The sequence below is a fragment of the Ooceraea biroi genome, chromosome 11 (assembly GCF_003672135.1).
Source record: "Ooceraea biroi isolate clonal line C1 chromosome 11, Obir_v5.4, whole genome shotgun sequence".
Lineage (NCBI taxonomy): Eukaryota > Metazoa > Arthropoda > Insecta > Hymenoptera > Formicidae > Ooceraea > Ooceraea biroi.
The window spans coordinates 3,985,858-4,002,797 of record NC_039516.1 but is presented as its reverse complement, the minus strand read 5'-3'; the positions used below and the strand labels follow the sequence as shown (position 1 = coordinate 4,002,797).

General features: G+C 44.9%; 2 protein-coding genes across 2 annotated transcripts in view; both read right to left on the bottom strand.

The window, feature by feature from the left end:
* Positions 1-10,622: 10,622 nt before the first annotated feature.
* On the bottom strand, positions 10,623-13,707 carry LOC105282941 (vicilin-like seed storage protein At2g18540). Its single transcript, XM_011345284.3, has 2 exons — positions 13,289-13,707; positions 10,623-12,761 (listed from the first exon to the last, which is right to left on the bottom strand). The coding sequence occupies exons 1-2, from the start codon at positions 13,572-13,574 to the stop codon at positions 11,419-11,421; spliced, it is 1,629 nt and encodes a 542-aa protein (XP_011343586.1). The 5' UTR covers positions 13,575-13,707; the 3' UTR covers positions 10,623-11,418.
* Positions 13,708-14,675: 968 nt separating this feature from the next.
* LOC105282940 (lysine-specific histone demethylase 1A) overlaps positions 14,676-16,940 on the bottom strand; it is a 106,541-nt gene continuing 104,276 nt past the window's right edge. The window contains exons 13-14 of the mRNA XM_011345283.3: positions 16,690-16,888; positions 14,676-16,262 (exon numbers count right to left, since the gene is read on the bottom strand). Coding sequence (XP_011343585.1) covers positions 16,078-16,262; positions 16,690-16,888 — 384 coding nt within the window. The 3' untranslated portion in view covers positions 14,676-16,077. The remainder of the gene's footprint in view (positions 16,263-16,689; positions 16,889-16,940) is intronic.

Here is a 16,940-nt window from a genome sequence, read left to right as displayed (position 1 = left end):
TTATTTATTTAAAGCTTTTCTAATCATTTTGCAAATTATTTTCTACGTTATAAGAACTAGAAAGCGTATCGAAATCATTAGATTAATCAGACGAAGCTATTTAAAAAAATGTATAATTCGAGATACCTTTTGTCTGTAATTTGCATGGATCAAGCATTGAAATAGAGATAATATTACAACGTGTATGTATTCAGAAGGGGCTAATTTTACTTGAAAAGCAATTGCGCTTAAATTTACATAATTCTTTAATTTAAATATTCGTAATATTGCACTATCATATGGTTGCACTCGAAACGAAGGGATTAAATTAAAATCCATTTTAATCCTGCAGCACTTGTAGCGCTTTTTCTCATTATGGGATCGTGCATATTTACCACTGACGAGGAAAAAAAAAGGGGGTGTTCCGTTAATTGCGACGGATATCTAGAAAATGTATTCAGAGTCTATCGCTACAGATTTATGTAAAAGTGCGACGCATTGCGCATGGATGCAAAACATGTGCCAGGTATTTCATGCGTTCGTGCTTTTATGTAAATTTATATGGAATGTTTTAACGTAAAACAGAAGAGCGCGCTGGTCATCGGGCAAACTTTTTCGTTTAATTACAGCTTTGGGGAAATTAATTTCGAAATTAATGATGCTCATTTCCGCGAAGTACAATCTTGGCCGTGCGCGAGATTGATCGTCAACCAAATTAATACTGTGGCAGGCCACCACGATATGGGATGTCTACATAAATAACACTAATGTGGAGCGAACAGCATCAAAATGAGCCACGAATGCGCCCAGTCCGATCGACGGCGATGCAGAATTAAAACGTCGAATATCCGGACCCGTATCTTGGTGCGCCCACGAGTTGTATAAGGCCCGCGGGCAATAACCCACACTAGGGCCCGGTACCGCACCGAGGACGCGAAATCGAACATTTTAGAGCCGCCGCGGTGTCCTCCTTCGGATAAGCGACGATCGTCCCCATCGTATTCGTCGTTGCTTGAATAATGCATGGCGCATACGTCGCATGGCACGCGGGACTACAGAGAGGATTAAAGCGACATCGCCGAGCGAAAGGGCCCAGTCGTGAGAGGGAGGAAGAGAGAAGACGGGCCCTGCGGCCCTTCCTCACGAATCGACCATCGTATCTGAACAACGCGGCGCGATATCCGGCGTCGACCGATCCCGAAGCCGGGATTGTCGGTGCCCTGCGTTGCACGCCCGTCCCCGTTCTCGGTCGTCGTTGTCGTCCCCCTTGGTCGTCACGAGGGTCCGCGCGCGCCGCCCACGCAGCGTGTTGAACCCCAATCTTATGTTATGCTAATAACGCCGACGGGGAGAACATCGGGCCACGGTACTGACTGAGCCCGGATAAGATAAGCCGAAAATCCCCCCAGCGCGGCAGACCCCCTTCGTCGGTAATTAAGGTATATCTGTATCGCGCGCACCCGCGTTGCACGACGTGGGTTTTGTTAATCTTATTTCTCCTTCTCTCTCCATCTGACTTTCCCTCTGCCTCTTCCGTCTTTCTTTTCTTTTTACTTTCCGCGTTCACTCGCGCGCGAGAAACTCCGTAGCGGCGACGGCGCCTCACCGAATCCCCGCGGATTAGCGTCGCGGAATGCGAATCGAAGCATTAAGCGCGGCGATATCTTAATTGAGGACCGGGCCCCGGCGATTGCCGGTTTCGCCGCAATCGAGGAGGATATCGAGGAGGAAAAAAGCGCAACATCCCGGCTTCGCGTCTGCCCGTGTCAATTAGCGCGATTACGAATGCAGCCGCGACGATCGGTCCTTTGCGCTTCTTCGAGATAAGCGTCATCGCGCCGGGCCTCGGGACGATCCGAAGACCCGATTAGCGACGTAATCACGGATTATTCGATATCGTTGCGCAAACGTAATCGTGTCGTTTAATTCTAGCCTGACTACATGTTTAATATTTAGAAAATAATTATGGATACACAATGATATTAACGTTAACAGAATAATAATTATTATAATTATAACAATCCCAACAATATACAATAATGATGCATATAATGATTATTATAAAACAGTTGCACATGCACATTGTCTGCATTTTCATCCCATGCATTAACACAGCACGCACACAAGTAGAAACTATATATTTATTACGTTGATCTGCTGTTTAAAAAATTTTAATAATATTTATTGATATGCAGAAAATATAGAATTGTCAGCATTTATGCACTATTACATTAATATCATCTTCGTACATGCGTACATATATTATTCAATATATCGATTATTCTCGTTAGACCACTAAAGTTAAGGAATCTCTCTTTGAAGTGGGTCGAGCGCTCGACCACTCCTTTTAGGATTTTCGCGCGAACGACCGGCGACCACGATCATCCACGAAGAGTAAACCGCGTCGAAGGAAATAATAGTACTCTCCGCCTTTCCCCTATCCACTTTCCCTGCCCCGTTCCCCGTATGTAACATTGGACGCGGCGGAGTCTGAAGAGGGGGTTACAGGATGCAATATCGGTGCAATATTGCTCGAATATATAAGAGCCGCGCGTCTATGGTAGCGGCGCCCGCCGAAATGGCCGGAGCGATACCACAAACTGTTTCTATAACTCACGTGAAAGAGAGAAGGATAGTCAGACTAGCGGGGACACACGCGAATGCTCCTTACCGAAAAGTTCATCGCGACATCCCGCAACTCCGAGGTTGTTGACCCCCGAATGCCATGAAGGAATCAAACCGATTTCAGTGAACATTTTTGCGAAGCAACGGAAGAAGAGAGAGAAAGTTTTTAATAGACAAGATATTTGAAATACTCCCATTGATCTTTTGGTATAACGGATAAATAGTCCTGGTATTATCTCGCGCCTGTCAAGTGCTAAGGAATAGAATTGAAATTTCAACAATAAAGGTAAAATATCTACCGCCATTTATTACTGAGATCAGAATCGAGCCGGCTTTTACATAAAAGGGAGCAAGCGTCTCTGTGTCAAAAGTGAAAAACGGACTTGTAAAAGTTCAAATGAAGTACTGCGAGGGCAGTATTTTGCGCTATAAAGATAATTTACAGCACGGCAATGTAGGCAGGTTTCGCCAATCTTCATTTCACTTTAACCATTTGGTTTAGTGTAAGATTAAAATGAATTAAAAGCTAGATTAAAGTTAACTGGTGTTAAATTCCCTCAAAATATTTTCCAGTCAAAGCTGGACATTTTTCCTTTCTTAGAAAAAAAATTCTATGCTATGATTGAGGTTACCATAGCAGGAATGCACGGAGGAAAATCATGGCTAACCATCGAACACGCAAACCAGGCGTACCGATAGCTCCCCCTCGGCCCTTCGCGACTTAGGATTAATATTGTACCTCTAACAACAACGGCCCCGCGGGTTCGCCGCCGCCCACGTCGCACTCGCGGCAGATGGAGCGTGCAGAGAACCGCGCACAAGTCCTTTCCTCTTTCTGTACTCTCTCTCATTCCTGCCACGGCGGCCGACGTCTCCTCGAGATGCGCCCCTTTGTATGTACGTGCATGTGTGCAGCGCACGGTATTCCCATCGATTGCATAATATCGCCGTCTTTCCGGTAAATAGAATGTCGGAGGAGGACTGGCGCGGCTACCACCTCCGCTGCCGCGTCTCGTCCATCGCAGCTTCCTTCCTCTCCCTACACCCCCGCGATCGCGGCAGCACGACCCACAGCGGAGCCAGTGCTACGAGCGTTAACCGCGAATTTATTCCCAGCGGCGCGGCCGAAAAGGAAAATCGATTCGCCCGTGTTCGCGCGCATTGAAAATTCATCCGGGAAATGTGGAGGACCAGGGGATGAACGGCGGCCGCTGCCAAGTCAGCGTCACAGTGGTCGTAATCGCCTCGGTTAGCGATTACCTCCGGTTTACGCGAGTCTCGCCCCCTTCGGGGAACCGGGGGTTAATCGGAGGTGCAGCCGTCGCCAATAATCAGATCGATCGATTGGCACGCGACTGGCGCGGGCGATCAGTCGACAATCGGACAAGCGGAGCGGTCTTCTCCGTACTTTTTCCGAACCTTTTCAGGGTGTTTCTCGTCGTCCGGCCGTCGCGGTCGCAGCGATTACCGTAATTTTTTATTGTTACGCGCGGAACGTGCGCGACGATACGCATTACGCGTACGTGCGATCGAAACGAAATTCGGTGACAATCGGACATGGAAGTGACCCGGTCGAATACGGCGATCGACCACTAACTCTCTTCATTGTTTCGCACGCTTTCGTTTCACCACTTACGTGCGGCGTGTTACTGGACCGGGTCGCATATTTTCTCGACGCGAATGACTGTGGGCATATCAAGCGGGACGTTTATGTTTTCGGAGAGAAAAGGGCCGCCTTTCGTCCTTCCTTTCAGTTCTCGAGGTTTTATTAAATACACTTGAGATCCTCCGTTTTCAGGTACGCCCTCCCGACATTCGCCTGTATCTAAAATTGGACAGTTGACTGCTGATGTGTTTTAGAAAGATAAAAGAAAAAAACTTGTTTTAAATTTACAATAAAGAAAATGCTGAATGGCTTTATTATAATACGTAATATATGTATATTATATGCATAAATTTGAGATGTGCACCGCATTGTCTGCTTGGATCTACCTATAGATTATACTGTGACGATTATAACGGCCTTCGTTTATTTTGGATTCGTACATCGAATGTTTGCATCTTATTTACAATGCTCTTTCGCAGATTTATAAGGCCATAGTGCATCGGATTTAAAAGTTGCGCTAAGAACGCGCCAGTTCTCTGTATGCGAAAGGTAGAGAGTTATTGAAGTGGCAAAAACGTGCTGAAATAATGCACAATTCGAGAGCGCGAGATTGCAAAATGTTGCGTGATCGATTCTTGATAATTATATGCGGACGGAAAATATTATTATTAAAATATGAGGCAACATACGTATTAATTGGGTTAACATTAATATTTAATTCGTATATATGAATGCTCGTGCAATCAGATCATTGCTCGCGGCACGAATACAGCATAACGATGATAAATACGCAGTATACAACGGTACATTTTGCGTATACAGATATTGCATGTTTCAGCAATTTGAAATAACAGCGCGATTATGTGGGTGCGCTTAACGAGCGACGTTCCATTCCATCTTCATAAATCCAACGTCGATGAATAGCCGGGAACGGTGCTTGAAATAATGACCGCGCGCGTATCTAAATTCCGAAGAACGAGTACGAAAATATTCTAGCGACTTTTTAAATGGCAGTCCGGGTTAACGCGGTTGGCTCGCTGTGTGTTTAACTAACTCGAAACCTCAAATTACTATGTGGCTCGCTCGACAGAGAGCTCTCGTGAACACATGCGAACCATCAAGTCGCTGACATGTGCCTGCAATCACGAATTGTCTACCGACGCGTGCATTTACGCGTGCATGCATTCTGATGCGATACCAGGGCTTTTCTAATCACGAGTGAAGTTTTCCTCTTCAATGAGAATTAACTCGCTGGAGGGGAGCTTCAACTATCAAGAATCTATTTTTTAGGCAGTCTACTATCATTATGTGGGTGTTGCAAGTCCGCACGTTCGCTCATCTTTTTCGAGTACAGCCCTACATCCATCATAAAATCCATATTACAGAAATTGGATGAACGATGACGAAATTTTTCAAAGGGCGATTTCTAGAATTGCAAAAAGAATTCTTGGAATCGAAGCAATTCCTGGAATCGCAATTCTTGGAATTTGTTCCCGTGCCACCTCTTGCCAACTCATGTTCTGCTGTAACAAAATTAATTTTTCAGTCCGGAAATCGGATCAACGGCGATGAAATTTTTCGATGGGTATTTCTAGCAATTGCTGATATTCTTGAGAATTCTTGGAGTCGGAGCAATTCTAGAGTTGCAAAACTTTTGGAATTGTTCTTGTGTCACTTTTTACGAAAACGTTGCGGGTGGCAGTTGATTGTGAACGAGTAAATATATCCGTGATAAATAGCTGGTCATGACCGCTGCGGATTATCTTGATTAGATCTAAGTCCTTGCGCACTTACTTGTTCACGGTGAAATTAGCATAAAAATATATAGCGCGCATATTCCCGCAGATGGTATATAATTATTCATGTTACCTCAAGGAGAAAATTTTTGATATAATTTTAATATAATTTTTGATATAATTTTACTTCCTTAATACTTCCATCGAAGAATAAATATTGTATAAAATATATAATATAAATATTATATACGTAAATAAGCAGAAAATGTACAAGATGCTTTTGGAGAAAGATGCAACAGCACATCCCCCTTAAGTAGAAGAATTGCATTAGCCTTGCTGATATGCGGCGTATCATGAACTCCACGCAATTCACAGGAGGGCCCTCGTATTAAGCTCGACTTAAGCCCACCGTAATCTTACATTAGAGTCGTGGCTATTTCCTGCCTATCAGTGCCCAACGAGCTGCCACGCGCGCTATAAATCATTCTCTCCGCTCCCGCGCGTGTCATGACGATTCGGCGCCGGGCGAGCGGGCGAGCGAGCCGGTGAACACGAAAATCATTTTATTGTCCCGCATGTATTTTAACGAAATTTCTATAGCGAGGCCGTTCGCAAACCGACCGCGCCACTGAGGTTGTTGAGATCAGACTTATCATCATAAATACAGGAATTCCCGTGAAAAGCGCGACAATCTCCGCTGCCGCAGCTACGGCGGTGTAACATTAATCTACGTCGCTGATGGTAGGATATGACACGCCTCCGGGTGTACTAATGCTTCGACGAAGCTTTTTCGGGGGAAAAAAAGGGGCGTAACAAAAATTCGGGAACTTTTCCAGAATAACGGTGGGACACGCTTCACGCTCGACGAACGCCGTCGAGGTTCGGGGGTGCGACGCGTTGCGTTTATTAATTAACCCCTTCGGTGTGCTTTACGTCCGCCTCCCACCTACTCAGCGGACGGTTCCGGCCGGGTTGTCCGGATTTTTCCAACTTTTCTGATTAAAGGTGGAGAAGAAAGTTTCCTCATTCTACTTCCTAAGAAATTGATACTTTGAATTCCTGACTAAAATAGGTTGGAGCTATATGCCGAATTTCGTTATTCGTGAATTCCGCGATTAAAATTACGAAGCGATCCTGGTGCGCTTAGCTTCGATTTTTGTTATATAAGAATTATACAACTAACAGCGTAAATAATTTGTTCTTTATTCTTTTTTTCAATATATTGAGGGAGTTACATGATGAATACTCTTTTTATCGTTTCTCTCAAACAAATAGCGTGAAATATAAGTTTTTAACTGCAGATGTTGAACTGTAGTAATAAAAAAATAAACAAATGCATGCAGTTATTGATTACAGCAGAAATTTAATAACTCAGCGAAATCTATTATTTTGTTTAATGGAAAAATGAATTCATCCGCTTTGGAGCAGAAAATTATATAAAGATAAATATTATAAAAAAGATTAATGAACATGCACGGGCAATAAATATAGCCAAGATATTCCATCTTTTATCTTTTTTCGATCACTGTTTCTATGCATCTTTAAAATATTTTGCTATCACCGAAATTTAAAAATACAGTCTTTACTATAAAAATCTTTCCTATATGTGAACAGTTTATGTAAAATTAACTATTATAAAAATTATATATTATAAAAATATCATAACATCCATTCGTTTGCTGCATAGTTATGCTCATCGGCATTTCCATATTTCAGAAACTTGATTTAGCTACTGCTACGTTAATATCATAGCGTAGTTGAAAGAGAAATGCGCATTATTGAGTTAATATTCCCATTAGTTAGTAGTCTGATACTAAGAGGAATTTGACGTCGCAATTTTAAACGGCACTAAGTGAAAAGCCGGTAAGTGGCCCGCTTTTACACCAATCTACCGCGACTCGTACAAAGAACGCCGATTCACGCTCCAAGGTGTATCGGTACTTATCGCCTGCTAATTCCCGTCAAGCGGCCCATCATCCCCTGGTGCTTCCGGCCACGAACGGTTCTACGAAAGAGACGTCGTCGTTCCACCGGCTCGGCGTGGCGGTGGCATCGCGGCGGAATTAATTCCTGACGGCTTTTTCGACGTAATCGAAGTTTCACCCTATTTCGTCGCGACTCCCCGTTCTCCAGTTCCCAATTCGGGGTGGGCTGCGAGGTGCTTATCGGGGAGAGTCGGAACCGCGCGCTTCCGGCAGTAGGCATTCGCGGTCAGCGAAGTGTACGGAACACGCGCGCCGGCGGACGCCGATACGCTGCCAGCAGTGGCGGAACTGCGGGGGTTGAAGATTTACCGATGTGGTGATTGATAACGTTATCGATCATCGTGCCGGACCTCGTCGACACGCCGACGGATACCACCGGCGGCGTAACCCGGAACGGTCGAAAGACACGCGCTCCTCTCCGGGTGACGGGACGCACGACGAAGCGTAGCGTCGGGGGTATCTCGTACTCGTCGCGGGGGATGGTTCGGAACGATCTTTGCGAGGGGTTTCGAGAGCGCGACGGTAGCAGGGAAGAGAGAGAGAGAGTACGGGAAGCAGCCGTAGTGGGGTATAAAAGACGTCCGTGGCAAAAACTGTGAAGCGCTCTGTAGAATTTTCAATAAGGCGGGGTCGGAAGAAGAAGATTAATGCAATGCCGCCGGGGGACCTTAGGAGACGACAGCGACATGACTGTCAAAAGAACATCCCTGGAGGCAGAGTCCATTCGCTCTCTCCTCGCGCAACCCTCTCCTCGTTTTCCCGTTCTCTCTCTTCTCCCCCTGTCTCTTTCCATCTTCCTCTTTCTCTCTTGCGCTTCTTCTCGCGCCTCTTCTTCGTCTCTTTCTTTCCCTTTCCGTCTTTTCCACTGTTTTCTGACTCTTCATTTCTCCGTCGGCCCCTCGAGTCGCTCCTCGTTCCTTGCCCCGCTCGCGTCGCCTTTTCCTTACGTCTTGCCTTCGTCTCTCTGTCCACCGATAATCGCCGCGTACGTGGCGCAGGTGCACTCGTCTTCGGGCAACCAAGCGAAATAACTCGTCGGGGGAAAAATACGTATGACGACGGCCACAACGACGACGACGTTGCCTCCAGGCCGAGCCGACCCGGATCAGGGCACCGCGACCTCTTACACCGTGAGTCTCGGGACTCGAGTCAATCAGTAGGCGCGCCAAGCCGAGCAACCCTCTAACTCTGTGGGGTGAATCTCAGAGACAAACTGCGCTGTCTAGCCGGCAGCGTTCGATCAATCACGAACGGGCCGTTTACGGTATTAAGCTGACGTGCGTATTCATGCACACACGCACGTACGCACGCACGCATGCCCGTACAGTCGCCCGAAGCGCGTCGCTGGGGAACCATTGCTCGGCGCCCAACGAGCGACGCCAAGTGGAACGTCTGACGATGCGAGAAAAAATCGACCGGTACTCTTGGGTGAAATCGCGCTGAAGGAAAGAGGCGGATATCGACTCGCCATTACGGCGAAGCGCAGTTCTTTCTTAAACAAGCCTAAGTGGGGGAGAGATTTGCATGAACCGTCGCTTTCACGCACGTGCGATCGATTGCGCGCTCCGATTGAATCGCACGAGATCACGGGGTGAAAATTCGCTCGGAGTTAAGTGTCATTCTTCGAACGTCGTCGTTCGTCGGAATCTGGAGGACTCCGCATTGTAAACTTTATGATTCGTGCTTCAAATTTCATTACCTCATTTTTTATTTAATGACTGAATACGACGCTCTTACATTTTTTTCAACATAGCAATTCACATGGAGCGTTAATTTGGAAATCTTTATTTCGATATTCGTATATCGCAAGTACAGGAAGTGATAGCAACGAAAAATGAGACTCGGGAAATATTGACCGAAGGCAAAGCTGTACGAGAAAAAATCACGGCACTCGCGAAATTGATGCTCGTGTCGCTTCCGTTTAGCAGGTAATGGCGCGCCATCAAACATGATCAAGTCAGATTTGTGAACGCCCAACAGTAGTCGCATTAGTAATAATTTAATAAACGGCAAATTTTCCTTATATTATTCCTCCTCCTCATGAAGCGCCGTGTCCGATAAAACGTGATCTCAGTTGTCTGCGTTTAATGAAGATTTATGCGCGCTCGGCCGCCATATATCGTACAGATCACATACGCGCGCGAACACAATTACGGCGTAAATCTTGATTTAATGCGCGACGCGCATTTTAATGCAATATATGTATGTACACTTCATTCTCGAGAGATCGGGTCGCGTTATGTTATGTCATGCCTCGGCAAAATGCTCCGTAACGCGGGAGATTGCGCCCGCTTAAGCCTTCATCATAATTTCTCTCGTAAGGGAGCGATACGCGTAAGCAGAGTCGTTAGGGTACTTACCGGAGTCGTCTTGCAGATTTCCATGCGTCATATTTTTTCCAGAGGCGCACAATAAAATTATCATATTGAATATTACAAGCCGATCTCTCTGCTTTCCCTCTTCTCTCTGCCGTGCAATAAGATGTTGCGGTCGAATACCGTTTACCGTCGATAAGCACGTACCGCCTCAGCAACTCTGGACCCAGCATCCGACGGATGGTAGAAGTAGAGAGCTGAGAAAATCGGGAGAGCGCCTTTGGTACGAGCGCCAACTGGTCGCATCATGTAAAGGATATTTTTTTGATCGGCAGAGTCGCACTCGCAGATATCTCGATATTATTTTTAATACTTCTTTATCTGTACAATAATAAATCTTTAATAATACAAATACATTGTCCCGATTTCGGTTAATATTTCATGGAAATATAAAATAAAAGAAAATAAATAGAGTATTAGAGAAAGATTACTATTTCGTTTGGATATAAATATCATGAAAATATAATATTATTATATAAAAGAAATATACAGCAAAAATTATTATATATAATATTAATTTTATAAATTAATACATTTTATATAGAATGCAGTATTTTATTATGAAACTACTTTGTATTTCAATTAATCGTGGAAAAAGATATATTAAACTCCGGAATTAATTAATAAATGACCGTAGATTTTATGAAATAGTCGTTTTAACTTGTAACCACATAATAATTAAAAATTGATTATATCACACTTTAAAAAGATACAACATTGCATTATTTTGCATGGACTACACAGAGAAATATATTACATAACAGAAGGAAAACCGAAAATGTGGAGTGCATCGCCTATTATTAAATGTGCAACTTCTATAATCCCATGGCGTTAAATTAAAATTTTACATACACATTTTATGCACACATAAGCACGAATCATACAATCAATGTTACGCATAATCGTTAAATTCTTCTGCAAAAAGCCGAACACTTTGTGCGCGAAATTTCCACTGGCTTATCTCACGTTCCCATCTTCACAGATTTAGCGGTTATTCTCTCTCTGACCGATTATTCACTGGTCTAGCCTGCTCTTTACATAATCCCCACGTACCGAGACGTCCTGGAAGTGACTTACAAGCATCGGGTAACTTATCAGCGTCCCGGCACGAGTTACGCGGAAGTTAAAGCCGGGGGACAGTAAGAACGTCCTTCTCTTTCCGCCGCGTGACGTGCAGCGCATTGTTGCAGGAGGACCTTAAACGGATGCGGCGTGATGTTTTCGGAAGCGTTCAGCAGCTCCTCCGTGAGCCGCTGATACTCGTCCGCGCGCCTCTTCATCTCGGCACTCTGCTGTCGTCGGTCCTCCTCCAGCTCGCGGCGTCTCGTCGTCTCGACGCGCTTCCGCTGCTCCTCCAAGTCCAGCCTGTAACGCAGTGTTCTTTGTCTGATCTTTTCCTGCTCGATCGCCACCAAGTTGGCGTGCATCTCGATCTGCCTCTCGAGAGCTTCCTTCTCCTCGATCTTCAGGCGCCGCTCCTCCTCCTGTGCCTCCCGTTTCGCCCTTAACTGCTCCTCCCGGCCGCGCAGGACTTCCTGCATCTCGCGCTCACGAGCCTCCTTGAATTTCTGTAGTGCAAGCCGACGTCTCGCCTCGGCGTCCTCGTGCGACTGTCGCACGATGGCTTCTACCTCCAGATTCCGCCTGGCCTCTTCCTGCCGCAGGTCCTCCAGGTACTTGAGATGGGCCAGCAATTCTGCACGCAGGGCCGTGACGTCCTCTCGCGCGCGAGCCTTCTCGGTGGCTGCTTCCTTCTCGGCGAGCGTTCGGAGCGCCTCGTTCATCGCAACCTCCTCGCGCGCGCGCTCGGCGAGGAACCGCTTCGCTGTCAGGATCTGCTCCTCGAGTTCCCTCTTAAGCTTCTCTCGCTTTCGCCGCTCCGTCTCGAGGTTCCTGCGTTCCGTCTGGCGCACGTCCTCCCAGAGTCGCTCCAGGTGCTCGCGCTCGTTCCTCTCGATCCGTTTTCGCTCGTCCTCCAGCGTCAGCTTGTCCGCTACCTGCTTCGCCAGGGTGGCAACCGTTCTCCGCCGTGCCGAGGCCTGCCTTGTCGTCTCTTCCGCTTCCTCGCGTTTCTTTAACCCGAGTTCCTTCAGCATCACTTTGTGCCACAGAGCGTCCAGTTCCGTCTCCGCCGACTTCCTTGCTTCGTTCTCCGCGATCTGCGCCACGTTGCACCGCTTCGCGTCGATCGCCACCCTCTTCGAGAGCATCCGCTTGACATCCGGACACGAAGTCAGGTACTGCTGCATCCGCTTGGCAGCTACCACCGCCTCGTGTTCCTCGTCGCGACGCTTCCTTAGCTCCTCCGTCTTCGCGCGCATCTCCCCGAGCCGAGCGTCGTTGCCCCGTTGCGCCTCCTCCACGATCTCCCTCGTCAGATTCGTCTCTTCGTTCAGCACAAGATCACGTAGCTTCTCCCTGCGCGCTTGCAAATTTTCCTCGTATGCCAATAGGCCTGAATATTAACCGTTTTTGTATTAACAGCTGGTTAGTATTCGATGGCTCTCGTAATGCGAGAGCGAGAGAGAGGAAGAGAGGGAGGGATGATTAAATATCGAATTATCGAATTTATCGAGTAAATGTACAATGCATAGATTTATGTATAATGAGTGAAATTAAGTATTAAATAAATGGAGATGTGTATTTGCATGTGTGCGTTAGCTGTTTGATTATATTTCAGTAATATTTTGACGATTCATCAACTGGATGTAAACTGTATAATCACGTCCGGATTTTGAAAAAGAATTAAAACAAACTTTCTTAGTTACTAATATCCGAAACAGTAAATGTAACAGTGATTTAATATTTTAAGTACTTTTGTTATATCACGAATGGAAAGTCAATAAATTGCGCAAAATTAAAATCCACTGAAATTACTCTATGTAAATATGTGAAATTGAAAATATAAACGATGACATGCACGTTTAAAATGTAAAGATAATAAAACATGATTAAAGATCGTATTATCGACTTTATTAATACCTTGTTGCACCCGCTGACGAAGATGTTTGCTCTTGATTTTCCGATTGGTTTCTTTCTCGAACTCCAGAGTCTTAAGGAACTGCTCGTATTCTCTCTTGTCTTTCTCGGGTTGCTCGTTTGCACCTTCGAAGATAGATCGGGAGCCATGGTACTTTGCAATGTGGCGAGTCTCGGGTGCGCGTAATTTGTGCCCGTAAGATATATTTGCCGTGCCGAGAACGTCAATGGGATACTTTCTCGTTCTAGGTAAATCGCATTGTACTTTAGATAATGGAATCAAACTCATCCTTGAAGTTAACGATAAAAGATGACGAGAAGACCCAAAAAGGACGACAAGAAGAAAGATGAAGAAAGGGACAAAAAGAGAAAAGATCGACAAACACTCTGGACAGTGTCACTCGTACGACAGATAAATCCGATAATGCGTGTCTGAAGTCAGCCAGCTGTTGGCAGTTAGGTTGCTATAGCGACGCGGCTTTATCGAATTAATATTTCTTGGATGCTAAGGGAAGGTAAAAGTTCTCAGATAAAACCAATGAACTTCAGATGAGAAAGACCATGCGATTGTTGTATTTAAATAGTAGCGGTTTTCGGCGTATTAAATGGGACAGCTTTAGAATTTTGGTGAATGCATTTCAAAGTTGCTCGCATTAGTGGAAATCCGTACAGCCCGAAATAATGCGCCTGCGGCGATGCGTGCAACGTAATATCCGTATCGGAATGATCGAATATTCAATATTCCCAAATTAGATAGGAAATCTAATATGATCGGAGAGTGTGGTTACTGTATAAATAGTATGCACGTTATTAGGTATGATTGATTAAACCAAGATTGCAAATTCAGAAGCAAAGGCATTTGCTCCATATTATTGATTTAAGCCCCCTCTTCTTTCCGCCCCGCTCCGCCGTTACCTCATTGAAATTTCTTCTTTGTTTTTGCCGCGGTAAATTGAAATGAGTAACCTTTGCTGTGGTCGTTGACGGAGCTCCAGCTAAAATTAATCCTAGAAAAATCCGTCTTTCTAGGATGCCCTAGGATATATGAGCAGGCGGATTTTTAATAACATCACGCAGATAAGGGAAGCCGTACGTAGGCACGTGTAATGTGCAGAGGGTATCAAGAAAGTGGTTCCAGGCAGAGCCAAGCCAAATGATCTCACGCAGCGTTGAGCACTGCTTGTAACCGCCGCTATCAACAACAGCAAGAATAAAGATATCGATACGCGTGGAACCATTTTATGGATAAATTCCGTATGGTGGATTATATAGCGACATAAATTACCTGTTGCATTAAGAAGCGCTTGGATGGACTTGAGGTGTTTTTTCGTATCCAAAAATAAACGCCTGATAAGTCGGGATATTGCAGAAAAGATTCGAGACTCGGGTATTGCCGATATGCATATAACAACTCTCTCTTTTTTTTAATATACATATATAAATCTTCTGTTACATATGCGTTCTGTTACACATATGTGCGTCAAATCGGGTGTCCGCAACAGCGTGTCCGCGCAATCGCGTTTAATCTAATTGCTTCCACAATCGCATAAAGATTGAAACAAGTGAGAATTTGAGCGCGCTTCCATTGAGTCGCGCAGAACGCGATGTGGTACGTCGTTACAATCGATGCACCATTCACATTTCGTAACGAAATAATACATCTGATACAATAGAGATATTCCACAATAAAACGTCTCGTAAAGTTATCTTATGACTGCGGTATTATCTTGAATCGCGCTTGAACAAACGGGTGTCGTTTATTAGAGATTATTACATGATTCAAAAGCACGCAATTAAATACAACGAACACTCGACGCGAGATATCTTCTTCTATCTTAGGTAGATACATTTGAACTCTGAGATCCGTCATTTTATGTGCACACGAATTGTCGATAGACTAATATTACATAAATGTGTCATCGCGCATGCGAATCTATTTTTCATCGTGATATAACTCGATGCGTAAGAATAATATTCATCATCTGTGCTGTTTATCATCATCACGGCCTGTAATACTGCGTCACAAAATAATCCATCTCTATAGTAGTGCAGATCGCTTCACATCTTGCGCGTGCAATGCGTCTCACGCTGGCTCACAATCTCGAAGGCATGTGTCATTTTTTGATCAAAAACACTTGTTGTCATATAAATGGTAAAGCTTCTCATTTATGGGAGTATGAAATATGCAACAAGTCGTAATCATTATTGATCGTGATGAAAGATAGATAACGGAAGCAGTAAGTAAGAAATTGGGAAATGTAATGAACATTATTGGCTACGTAGAAAAATCTGAAAGAACACTCTCAACTAAGACTTAATTAATAGAAAAAATCTGTGTATTAAAATAATGGATAAATAATAGATATCTCATCATATAAATGAAACTAGATTACTATGTCGTAATCATGAAACGTTCGAACTGCACGTGCGTGGATAGACACTGACGCACACAGCGTCTAAGACACGTGAGTACTTCACGTTCGCCTAAACACTCTTTCACTTAATTCTTCCGTTCGACTGATAAAATCCAATCGTAACAGATTAAACTACTCATCCAACACGCAGTGATACGTAAACGATATTCATAAGTTGCGAAGTAACCAGCGCGTATTAACGTAAAACGAGTACAGAATTTCGTCGTCAGACTGTCGCGAAGCTCGAATCATCACGAGGAAATTTTCTTCTGTCTCTCTCTGGAAAAGAACGCTTTTCTTTTGGTCGATACATCGCTGTACTGGCAGTTTCTTCGCTCGCAAAAAAACAGACACGTAACGATCGATGTGACGACGCTACTAAGGCGTCGAGCTGCTGCCGGTATTTGCTGGCGCGATCGCGGTCGATGGCGGAACGGAAGCTGTCATTGTCGGCGGAGCGTACGGACTGCCGCAGAGTTGGTCAGCTATACGTCCACCCTCGCGCAGCCCGCTGAGGAATGCGCCATGCACGGTGGCTGGATAATTCCGTATGGTGTGCTCGCCTGAAAATTCACCGTGTACATATAGATAAAATGTTTGTCGTACAGTTATCGTACAATGATCAATTATGCTTGATTAATTTATTAAATTTATATTAATATCAAATTCTCGCGTTTGATTAATTTGCTACAAGTTCCCTCCGATGTTTACCGTTCCTGTTACGTTTTGACTGCGAGTAACAGGATCCCAAAACAACATGCATTAACGAAATTATATTACACGTACAAATAAACAAAGTATCACAGAGAAGCAAATTCGTGACTTCAATCGCCGGTTCTGCAAACGGCGCGTTTATGTCTGTTACTGCAAATACAGATGTTACGAACACACATCTCTCCATCTCGGGGACAACTTAAAAGGGTAATTGCTCGAGTTTCTCGTATCTTCCGCATAGTATGACATGAAACGTCGAACAAATTTAATATTTACCTGCGAAGAACACTCTTGGCTGCGGCGGGGGTTGATTCAGCATTAATGGCGGCGATACGGGTGCGGCCAGGAGGTCATAGTCGCTGCCGGAACTGCCGACCGCGACGAAACTGTAGGATCCGCGTGCCCAAGGATCCGCTCGCCACCTGGTTACAACGCTTTCGCGTGGTTGCGGTACTACTTGGTTCCCGAAGATTCCCTGTGAAAGCAAAGGAATTCCATTTCATTCCATTCGTCTAGTTTTCCGTCGC